This window comes from Vespula pensylvanica, chromosome 5 (assembly GCF_014466175.1).
Source record: "Vespula pensylvanica isolate Volc-1 chromosome 5, ASM1446617v1, whole genome shotgun sequence".
Classification (NCBI taxonomy): domain Eukaryota; kingdom Metazoa; phylum Arthropoda; class Insecta; order Hymenoptera; family Vespidae; genus Vespula; species Vespula pensylvanica.
The window spans coordinates 6,470,859-6,482,338 of record NC_057689.1 but is presented as its reverse complement, the minus strand read 5'-3'; the positions used below and the strand labels follow the sequence as shown (position 1 = coordinate 6,482,338).

The window sequence follows — 11,480 nt, the reverse complement described above, 5'->3', positions numbered from 1 at the left end:
AATACACTCCGATGTTCTGGCACTGTTTGACGTCATGAAATGTGAATAGCGTGATCGTGCTGTGTGGCATTCAAACGTTTAAATAAATTCGACTCGATTTTATAACGCAAATCCTACGAAAATTACAATCAAAATGAGTCGGATATCGAGCGATTTCTTTTTTTACAGAAAGGTATGCGCGTACGTATGATCTAATTATAAGTCTGCCTATATAAGAAATAAATAAGAAGAAAAATTGTGTGAAGAAGATCAATAATATCTTTGAACGATTATTTCGACATTTCTTACTTTCTTTATTTTTCTTGATGCTCATTGTTATCACTAACCATGATAACCATTTACATTTCGATCGATTTAACAAAAGTAAGTGAATATACGAAATGATTTCATTTGATTTGAACAAGTTAATTAAAATGGACACTCTCCTTGTATGTGTGTGTTTAATAATTATTTTATATTAAGATCTATAGACACATTTCTCTTTCTTTTATTTCACAATAATCGAATATCTTGCAATTGAAAATTTGCAGATTTCTTTGTCATCTAAAATCTAACGAATAGAGAAAGGAAAAAATTCTTCAAGTAATTTCTAGGAAGATCAATTGAACAAGGTATCATCGTTAGAACGCCAGATGCGAGTACGAGTTCGTATCGTTCCTTCGGCCGATCTAGAAATGCGAGTTAGACGTCTTCCAGAGTGTTCAGGAGTACCAAAGAGCATCACAGCAACGGTCGATTGTCTACGACCTTGATTAGACTTCCCTCTATGCGCAAGGTAAGAATCCAAGATTTTGATACTCTCGTAAAAACTATTCAGATCACAGCTGGAGTATCTTCTAGTTCGTCTACGTTGAAGATTGATGATTTTCGGTGTGCTAATAGGTGTATTAGCCATAGTGCTTGGATTAGTAGCCCCAATAACGCTTGCTGCTTCGGATATGAATTGAAACTCATCGTGAAGTTTCTCGTAACTGTTGCAGACGCTGATGGTGGATATTTTAGTTGCATAACTGTCACGCGAACAGACGGACACTTTCCTAAAGGATCTTCCTAATGTGCCGCAAGGAGTCGAAGTTGTCGTGGATATAGCTGTCGAATTTACATTACTAATGGACGATGATCTGCTATGCCTCGAACAGCTGCTACCGAGAAGTCTGATAATAGCATTTTTATGAGATAACTCTTCCTCCTCGTGTTCCCTATTCTTATTCATGCCTGATTCATCCGCCGTTTGATCTAAAAATTCTTCGTTCTAAAAGAAAATTATTTTATGGTAAGAAAATAAAATACTTGTACGGATAGTTGGAGAGAAAGAATAAGTAATTAGTTCACCATCGGAACTTCGAGTTCTTCTTCGTCCTGCTTGATCTTGATTTCGTTGATTAAAACTGACTGATTATTGACACATCCACAGGCACCCTCACAAGCACACTCGTCGGTATTTCCATTCTGCGAATTATCGACGACGGCGACTTGATGCCCCTTGTCTTCGTCTGTTCCTACGTCTTCTCCTGTCTCTTGCGAGTCTCCGTTGATGTCGATCGATGCATTCTGAGAGTTGTTCGGCTGTGGAACAGAGCAATCGGTCGTGCAGCTCGAACACGAGGCAATGTAGTCCTGGAGATACGCACCAAGGACTTCTGCGTCGAGCGATGAAGAAGGACCTTTCATCGGTACTATATCCTCGTTATTAGATGGCTGGGATCGAGAGAAGTCACAACTTTTTCGTAACCAGGCACGGCGATATCTTTTTCTTCCAATAATCTCGATTTCACCTATATCGTTATTCAATCATTAATTCGTTCCTCATTAATTTATTCTTTTTAATTTTGTCAACTTTTAACATAGTTCCAAAAATTACCCGATCCCGAAGAAGAAGAAGGTATCTCTGAAATATTAAGATTTCTCCCGATTGATCCCGGAGGAGTAACGTATGGTGGTGGTGGACTCTCAGGAACTCTTGGATTCCTCGTAGTAGAGGTAGTTGGAGTTGTTTGACTACCACGACTTGTACTAGCTCCCTCTACTACTAGATACATGGATGACTGCGCCTCTTGCTCGTGTCTCGAATATAAACGTAAGAAATGAAGAGTTAATCGTGATATGCCAAGCAAGACAAGAACGAACTCAAGAATACGAGGACGAACTCACGAACATCGACTCGGCGAACTTCTACTTCGTGGCTCGCGACTGAAGCTTCTCTTCTTTTGTCTAAGACCGTCGGATTCTAAGCTTAGTTTGATGACTTCGTCGTATCCAGGTGGTGCTTCGTAAACCGGTGGATCATCCGCCACAGAGATTTCATCGATCCTTGCTCCGTCTGTAATGTCAAAGACTGCTCAAAGTAACATAAATGATTATCTATGCCATCGTGGTAATCATCAAACACGTACCTAGGAGCTCACTGATAGTCTGTAAACGAGATTGTAATTCTCTCTGCTGTCTAGCTCTGGCACCCATTCTGTATAATAATACGATAAGGGCCGATATCAAAACGATTAAGCCAAGGCTACTCGCAACGAAGACCAATGTAGCTGTTTTTAAATCAGGGTAACGGTCGATCTTTGGGAAATAATAATTCGCTTTATTCGTATGCCATTTTCTATCCTGAGGTTCAACTTCCCAATCTGTAGGCAGACGATTATATTTTGAGAAAACTTGTATTAGATCTAATTAAATCTAATGGGGAATCGACGTTTTGAAACATGAGACAACCTCTGAAGCATGTAGCTGGTTCGTCACTGTTGTCTCCGCAATGATCGAATCCGTCACAATTAAGTTGGCTCGGTATGCATCTGTGATTTTGACACAGAAAGTCGGAGCCCGTGAAGCAGTCTGTTTGTTAAAAATCAATCGATATTTATCTTCTTCCTCTTCTTCGTTTCCTTCGTATTCGAGAAATCGGAATAAACATACCCATGTAACTGAAAGCGGTGTAGGCTATAGCTAGATGCGATGTGGAACCAAAAGTACCACGAAGGCTCACGTGAAATCCACTGGTAACAGGAGCGATATGTTCTCTGTGTCTAAGTGGTTGTAGTTGGCTGACAGGATGTCTTAAAACTTCCAGAGGTAAAAGAGCTGAAGTTGGCCCTTGTTTTATAGTCAATTCCGTGTTCCCAGCTGTAAAGTAATTTTTTCTCAATATTAGGATAAATGAGATTGGATTTGCAATATCTTACCCATGTCAGCGAAAGCAACCACTTTTAAATACATATGAGTCTTCATGTGGAGGAAATTCTTAGGTGGTCTGATCAGCCACACGCAATCGTAAGTTTTTACGCCTTGACCTACCATGTCCATCATAGTGATGGCCCCGCCTAAATTTTCTACGTATCCTCCACAATCCGTTATAGGGTGAATCGACTTGTCGTAAAGATGACCGATAACGAAGGAATAAAAGGCTTTGTATCCTAGCCCGGTACCACCATTAGCGTAGAATCTTATTAAAAGAGAAGGGCCGGAACTTACTATCACCGGTGGACGAAATCTCGCACCACTGCTAACGTCGAGTCGCTGACCGTTCCAATCGTAAAACTATGGATACATGGAATATAAAAAACGCTAAGATCGAACAACTTCGATAGGTACTCAGTAATCTACGTACTTCCATGATAGAAACCGTAGCTAATTGGAAATCGCTGAACAACAATCTGACTCGACATGATGGAGCTTCGGAAGGACATGTTATTAGGTATTCCAAACCTAAGTCTCGTGGATATCGAGCTGGAAAAAACGGTGATGTAAGAATACCTCCACCTGTACTGTTCAGACCTTTTGTAACTGCTGTCATCATTTCTGTTCCTTTAAAATGTAGTCTGTTTCCTAGACATTTTTAACAAATTTACGTTATATATTACTCCATATAAATATATACTTTACTTTAACAGATTATTTTATAACAGGATAGGGTACTTTAAATCCGGCACTTACTTTCGGCCGTATATTCCAGTGTAAAAGCATGCTTATGCGATTGACTGTAGAGCAAAGTGATGGATAGCGTTCTGGTACTCGATCTGTATATGATAGGTGAATATAAACCGCAGAAAGGTGTACCTGAAACGTCTTCATATGGTGGCTCGGAAATCCAAACGTAATCACATCTGTAGATCATTCGTCGATATAGAGAAAGATTTGTCGTTCAAAAAAGAAAAGAAAAGAAAAATAGAAGAAGACGTTTAAAAGTCATCTTTATACCTGCATGGATTATCCATCATAACACCACCATCGCCGCAATGATGCGACAATGCAATATTCTTGAAAGTAACTATTATAACGCATGACGGACAAGTCACTAATTCGAGTCTGCATTGATCATGCGAACTATTAGTCGCATAAATTCGTGATGTTTGTTGTCTAGGTGCATTTTTTATGAAGGATACATTTTTAGCGTAAAGAATACCCTTTTCGCCGAGTTCGAGATATAGACGTCTGCCATTATGTGTTCCACAAATATCCTCATTCCTCACAACGTTACCGTAAATTACGGTGAACCAGCAGAGTACGACGATCGTCACTTCAATTTGAGAAAAAAGATAGCAAATCAAAAAGAAAATTTCATTTCATCCAACGTTAATAGATACTTTAAAGAGAGAACGATCGATAGAACTCCCTTCCTGTAAAACATTTCTATTCGTATTTCCCGCGCTTTCTTTCGCGCGCGAATACTCTTGAAATTCGTACAATCGTTTATGCGTCGAAGACGTAATAAATTGTAACAAAATAAATTTGAGACTTACCATACCGAGCTTGGTACATATTCGTCCAACGGAAAGAAACGTTCTGTCCGGTAAGAAACCCGACATGATTGCATATAATTTCGTTAGCTCGCAACTCTGTTACGTACTGTCCTATTAGGGTATAAAGCATTTTTACGGCATCTTCTGCGCGACTACATACACTTCTCTCGCAGTTTTATCGTAAGTATAATATAATGGTATAGTTCAACGTAAGAAGTTGGATATTAGATATATAATATATAATAGAATAGTGTATAAAGAAGAAAATGTCGAAATAAGCGTTGAATCAATAAACATTAATGGATATTAGAACATTCTTTCATTGAACAATCGATTTCTCTTATGCAAATATTATTTTTTATTTATGTAACTTTAATATTTATGTAACGAATAAAAAAAACATTAATGATTTTATTCTTCCCAAACGAGATAGGTGACATACAATAACATAGAATTTATATCTGTATATAATATTGTTTTTGTTCTTGAAAAGTAGAAATGATAAACATAAAATAACAAAAGAAGGGAACATTGTATTATCTGGCTTATAGATAAACATACTCGTACTCTTATTATGATTTAGAGTTTAGCTTTAGTATTGAGTAAACCGCGGCGGAGTTCACGGCTGGCTTACGCCGTTTAGACGTCTGGCCAAATTGAAGTATAATGAATCCAAATTTATTAACGGATGTAATATCTCAATCGACACCAAGTTCACCAGAAATGGATCTCACTATAAATCCAGAAAGACAGAGATTTCCCTTTTGTATTGTTTGGACTCCATTGCCCATTATAACGTGAGTTGTTTTACGATAGAAACTTAACCTTCAATATTTTTCTTAAACATTTAATTTTGTAAATCGTAGTCTCCGATATATCATAGTTTTAATATATTATAATATTAATCGTTTGAAGTATCTATTAATGTTGGATGAAATGAATAGGATGAATAATAAATCGAACACAATATTGTTTATTGATGAATATTGCAATATCAATAACCATAGTATTAATCGCATCTAAATGTTTATTGCATTAGAAAAATATTTCTTATGACTTTAATTACACAGTTATTTAATACCATTTATCGGTCATATGGGAATTTGCACATCAACTGGTGTAATAAGGGATTTTGCTGGTCCATATCACGTAGCTGAAGATCAAATGGCATTTGGTAAACCTATCAAATATTGGCAGCTTCAATATACGAAAGCCAAGGGTGGTGTGCAAGGATGGGATATGGCTGTATCTGAGGCTAGTGAAATTTATAAAACCAGAATGGTAAATTTTTGATCTCATAGTCTCTTTTATTGTTGATTATCAAATTACATTTAATCGACCTTTTAGCATAATTTATTTTTCGACAATTGTCACTCACATGTTGCGAAAGCTTTAAATTTAATGGCTTATGATAATTCTACAAACTGGAACATGGTAAAGCTAGCAGCTTATATAGTCATAAAAGGAAAATATATAAAGTGAGTATAAATTTAAATATTAATTAATTAATTGTAAACTTTTTTTTATCTATAAATTTTAATAAACTATTTTCATTGTTACAGTTTTTATGGTTTTCTCAAAAAGTGGTTGCCATTTTTTTTACTTGTCATCATTATAATGATTCTTGATACAATTCGCGATTTATAATTTATATTATTAATTATAATGACAAATGCATAAACAACAATAAACGTTAGTAATCTTGTTATATATAGAATTTTATAGAAATTCTAGAATTGTAGGTAAAGATTTGTAGTTCTTACATTACATTTTTAGTATATTTGCAGAAATTAATGTTAAACTACAAAAAAGGTATATGTAAATATGTATCTATAATATTTATGTTTGAAAAAGTTTTACGGTTGCAGTAAGTTAAAATACTAAAATGTCAATACTTAATATTTTTCTCAAAATATTTGGTTTGATCTCATGTTAAGGTTAATAATTAAATTCTTTGCAACAAGCTAATAGTTTATCTTAAAATAATTTTGTAATATTTTGTATGTATTTGATTACATTAAGTAATGGCATTTAATCATCATCAACAATGATAAATATAAAACTTGTAAACAATATTTACAATGACACAAATGTCATTTATATAACTATTAAATATCAAGAATATGTCCTTGTGCACACTTTGTGTCATATATCTGCCTCCAAGTTTTTTCCTGAGCGAATAAGGAAATACAAGTGTCATTATACATTGCAAGCATGGTAGTACAAATATAGTTAAAACGTACAATTAATATGTAAATATTCTTTCGTGAATAATCTTTAAGATATACATTGTCACTAATTAAAATTATTGTAATTATATTTAATAGGACCATATACTTGGAAATTAGAATATATCTATTCCAAATTCACAAAGTATTACATCACAATTACATATAAGCAATAAATATATAAAAAAAAAAGAATGTCGAAATTATAAAGCAATTACTTTTAAACTAACATGTATTTTTTAAACAATATTGAAATATCAGAATTCATTATATGTGATTTAGAAAATAAGATTACTTTTTGTCTATAAATATTTAGATAACATTTATTGATTACTCATCATTAGTGCTATTCATTTCTGAAATGACACTCTTTTCGTGTGAAAAATCATAATCTAAATTTTGCTCCTCTATTCTTTGGATAAAAGATAAAATTTCATTTGCACGTAGCCTGTCAATCTCAAAATCATTATTCATATTATTCTCCAATTGTTTACATAATTTGAATGGCACTCCATTTAAATAATGTTGCGTATCCCCTTGCTGATTTTGTTTAGTTGAATCTGTAGGTAGCGTAGGATAGGTTGAAGCGCCACTTATGAGCGGATATAGGCCACCACCAGGATACGGTGTTCCATCCTGAGAATTTTGAGGAACAGGATATGTTTGTCTCTCTACATTTACAAATTCATTTTCTATGTTACTAGATGACAGATCTTCAGTTGATTCGACCGGTGATTCCTTGTGATGTTTCTTTTTACCAAAAAACCAAGACATTATCTGCAAACAATTTGAATAGGATTTAATAAAGAAAACGAAAAGTAACAATAATTGTAAATTATACGAATGATAAACGTAGTATCGACGTAAATTGCATTCCACGTCAATATGCTAATGCGTCTATCTTATGTAAAAATTATAAATCGTACATATATACGTCGTAAAACATTCTCTTTGAATTAACGAAAGAAACATAAAGCATTACTCACGTGTTAAAACCGAAAAGAAAATGAAGGAAAAGGAACACAATAAAGATTCGTCCTTAAAAACTGACCATTCTACGTTTCCCTTTAGTGGACTTATTAGCGAGTAGAGGAAATTCTTGATAAAATTGTGATACTTCCTTATCTATCATAACCTCTTGTCATAACCGTTCAATAGCTTTTTAAAAATTACAATTCTATCAAACACAAAGAAAGACACATACGTCAAAAGTCAAAGTAATGTTGTAAGATGACGACACCGTGATCAATTCAAAAATATATAGCATCCATACGTATATACATGCATTTGCAACTAGCGACGCCATTTATTTCAAGGTAAAGGATAAGGAAGAAATTGATAGCGTTTCCTTCGCGATAATATCTATCGATCGTTTATATAATCTTGTATTTCTCGCAATCTCATTTTGAAAATGATTAAAAACAGTTTTAAAATATATATAGACTTATAAGTCTACATATATATACGAACGAGATACGAATTTTACGATAGTACGTGTTGGAAAATTCAAATTAACGCGCGTAAATAAGAACTTCTCCAATTGGAGGGCGACATGCATATCGCGGTCGAATACCATGCGATTCGGTATAAAGAAATTATTGGTCGTCCGATAGATGGCGCTTTTTCGTTCTGCGGCACGAAGAAACATCGAGTGATACTCTGGTTGACGCTACGAATCATCGTCATCGTCATCGTTTTCGACGTTTATGTCGCGCGTTGTTTCTGTATCGGCTGTCGCGCTGGTAAACACTCGAGAACGTACGTAATAATCGTGTACCGACAACGATCAGGAGACAATCTCGTGATAGAAAGAGAAGTGCGATGGAATTACGTTCGTCCGTTGTTTTCTTTTTGGCGATAGCGGAAACTTCGTGGACAAGGTAAGGAAGAAAATTTCTCTGTCTTGTTCTCGCGAGGACGTGACCATTACGATCACATTGTTTTTATGTCCTCCCTCTCTCTCCCCTCCATTCGTATTTCTATCCCTCTCTTTCGTGGTGAAGCGCGCGCGCGTGTATGCAGAGAATGGCTCGCGTCTCGAAGCGTGTCGTCTCTCTCTCTCTCTCTCTCTCTTACTCTCTCACTCTCTGCATGAGATATCCAAGCAACATCCGGTGCTTTGTTTTTTCGTGATCTGTGACTCGCATCGCTCGAATTTTCCGCAACGACAGCGATACGATTCGAGAGGAAAGTATACAATTGAAATAAATATTTAAAGATGGAGAAAGAGACAGAGAGAAGAAGCGAGAATCAGAAGAACGGATCGTGTTTTCGACACGAAGGTGTGGCAGCTTGCAACGTAAGGTGAGTTCGATGGAGAACGTGGTTATGATACTTTGACAACCAACTGTTGTATCTTTCTTTATCTTTCTTCTTTTCTTTACTTTCGTTTGGCCATTGAACATCACTTTGTTCTCCTCGAAAATCATCTTACGTTCGAATTTATAAGCTTCGACATTTTTCTTTTGTTTTTTTTTGTTGTTTGAAATTAGCGCCTTTTCGTTGCACCTGAATTAAATCGTTCATCTCGATAAGTTGATATATCGATATTAGACTCGCAATGTTCAATTCATACTACATTACAAATGATTATTATTGCGTTTTATATAGATGTCGATAAACAAAGAGAAATATATACGTAGAGAAAAAGTAATAGTAATATAATAATAGTAATAATAATAGAAGTAGTAGTGGTGATACAGTCATAATAATAATAATAACAATAATAATAGTGACCGTGTTGTAATAGCGATACGAATGTAATGCCGGTTGTCTGACGTACGTAATTACGCATTTCGTTAGGAATAGTAGTTAAGGTAAAAATACAACACGAAGATTACGTCACGATTGATAGGAATGTGTGGTAGTGTAAACATAAGCTTCGTTTCCGTACAATCGTACATATGAACGTACGATATGAAAACAATGCCGAGGCCAGTGACGAATGACAACAATGAAGAAGAAGAAAAAATTAGAAACAATAAGAACAAGATAAAGAGAGATAAATAAATGAATACAAACAAGGGAAAAAAGCAAAAGAAAAAATTAACAGTAACAATCCGTAGAGTAATCCCGTGGAGTAACTCTAGTACGTATTGCGTTTAAAGTGTATACGTAATTTCATAGAAAACATAATTGTTTTTCTTCGAGTTCGACACATGTATCTATGTAACGCTTTATTAATGTACGTATGTATCCTTGGATACGATGGAAGACAGTGAAACGAAATGAATCATTCGAATCAAATGATTGGACGCAAATCGTTGATATAGATGTATACGTTCAGGTGATATAGTCCGTAAATAGGTACTACTCCGTATGTCCATCGATAATTCATTTATCGCGGCCAGGTCATGTTAAACGTTATAATCCTGCCTAGCAGCAACATTTACAAGCTCGCTATTCTCGTCGATCGAAAACTGGAAATACCCGTATCGCGAATAGATTAGAATAGATCTACGTTTTCTTGTCTTTGTAACTTCTTTTTTTTGAAGAAGAAGAAGAAGAAGAAAAGAAAAGTAAAGCAAAAGAAAGAAGAAAACGGAATAAATGAAGAGGAAGAAGAAACAAAAGAAAAGGAAAAATAATAGAGACGAGGAGAAGCAAGAAGAAACAAATCGATTTACGTATATCCATATATATATTTCGAATCTCCAATATATTTCTTCTTTACAAATCTTCTTGGCAAATAGATATAGATTCCGAGTTTCCACGAAGAACGAGAATTTTAAGGGGTTGGTTTCGTGCTCGAACGAGTTTTATTCGTCGTCGTCGTGCATAAATAGGCTAGGAATATCCCGACGATTATAGAGAGAGACACACACACACACACACACATATGAACGTGCGTGTCGAGACACTTTCCACTCCGTTTATCCGTTTTATCCTGATTTATCTAGGCGACGATTCTAGAACGATCGATTCGATCCCATTGGAATATCATTCTTGGCTCGATGCGAGTTTCTTTCTTTCTTTCTTTCTTTCTTTCTTCTATACCAATATTCAAAAGTTTATAGAATGAAACGTGCTACTTTTAACATAAATAACGTTCTATCTGATGTATATGTTAACATATATTGGTTATAACATGTTAGATTGAACATTCTTTTCTTAATCTTGTTATATATATCTGCAACGATTTATGTACTTATGTTATTTCGTTTGTATATAGGAAATAAATATTCTTTTCTCATCGTTACTCGTTTTTGCAATTGGTTAGCGTCTTGGCCGATATACGAATGTAAATATATTCAAACGACAAGAAGAAGAAGAAGAAGAAGAAGAAGAAGAAGAAGAAGAAGAAGAAGAAGAAGAAGAGGAAGAAGAAACTTCCTCCTTTCTTGTGGTGCCAAGCATAAACTCAAATGCGTTTTATAGGTGGTAAGGGAGGATGGGGGAAAAATGTCTAAACGACTATGCAACATCCTTCGAAATGGTCCAGGAACAAGCAGCTTACCGATGCCAACGTGTTTGGCTCAAAAGGAACGATTTGTATTTCCTTTCTTTCGTTTTA

General features: G+C 35.2%; 4 protein-coding genes across 13 annotated transcripts in view; 2 read left to right on the top strand and 2 right to left on the bottom strand.

The window, feature by feature from the left end:
* Positions 1-269: 269 nt before the first annotated feature.
* Positions 270-4,869, bottom strand: LOC122629082. 2 transcript variants are annotated; one of them, XM_043812113.1, is made up of 12 exons: positions 4,740-4,869; positions 4,198-4,516; positions 3,934-4,103; positions 3,608-3,825; positions 3,183-3,537; positions 2,917-3,123; positions 2,716-2,835; positions 2,394-2,627; positions 2,152-2,335; positions 1,862-2,064; positions 1,333-1,775; positions 270-1,252 (listed from the first exon to the last, which is right to left on the bottom strand). In XM_043812113.1, the coding sequence occupies exons 1-12, from the start codon at positions 4,867-4,869 to the stop codon at positions 599-601; spliced, it is 3,237 nt and encodes a 1,078-aa protein (XP_043668048.1). In that variant the 3' UTR covers positions 270-598. The 2 variants fall into 2 exon arrangements, with proteins under 2 accessions (XP_043668048.1, XP_043668049.1); XM_043812114.1 differs by having other exon boundaries at positions 2,152-2,320.
* LOC122629092 (transmembrane protein 222) lies at positions 4,780-8,017 on the top strand. 2 transcript variants are annotated; one of them, XM_043812136.1, is made up of 5 exons: positions 4,780-4,919; positions 5,323-5,536; positions 5,810-6,020; positions 6,087-6,217; positions 7,672-8,017. In XM_043812136.1, the coding sequence occupies exons 2-5, from the start codon at positions 5,406-5,408 to the stop codon at positions 7,673-7,675; spliced, it is 477 nt and encodes a 158-aa protein (XP_043668071.1). In that variant the 5' UTR covers positions 4,780-4,919; positions 5,323-5,405; the 3' UTR covers positions 7,676-8,017. The 2 variants fall into 2 exon arrangements, with proteins under 2 accessions (XP_043668071.1, XP_043668070.1); XM_043812135.1 differs by having other exon boundaries at positions 6,302-8,017.
* Positions 6,026-8,159, bottom strand: LOC122629093. Its single transcript, XM_043812138.1, has 2 exons — positions 8,019-8,159; positions 6,026-7,744 (listed from the first exon to the last, which is right to left on the bottom strand). Exons 1-2 carry the CDS (start codon positions 8,097-8,099, stop codon positions 7,298-7,300), a joined length of 528 nt encoding a protein of 175 aa, XP_043668073.1. The 5' UTR covers positions 8,100-8,159; the 3' UTR covers positions 6,026-7,297.
* A 461-nt stretch (positions 8,160-8,620) lies between these two features.
* Positions 8,621-11,480, top strand: part of LOC122629080 (histone deacetylase 4) — a 53,343-nt gene continuing 50,483 nt past the window's right edge. For 6 of the 8 annotated variants that reach the window (XM_043812107.1, XM_043812109.1, XM_043812111.1 and 3 more), the window contains exon 1: positions 8,621-8,847. The gene's annotated coding sequence lies outside the window, so the exon portion shown is untranslated. Of the gene's footprint in view, positions 8,848-9,253; positions 9,272-11,480 lie in introns of those variants that run through there. The other 2 variants (XM_043812110.1, XM_043812102.1) reach the window with 2 other exon arrangements.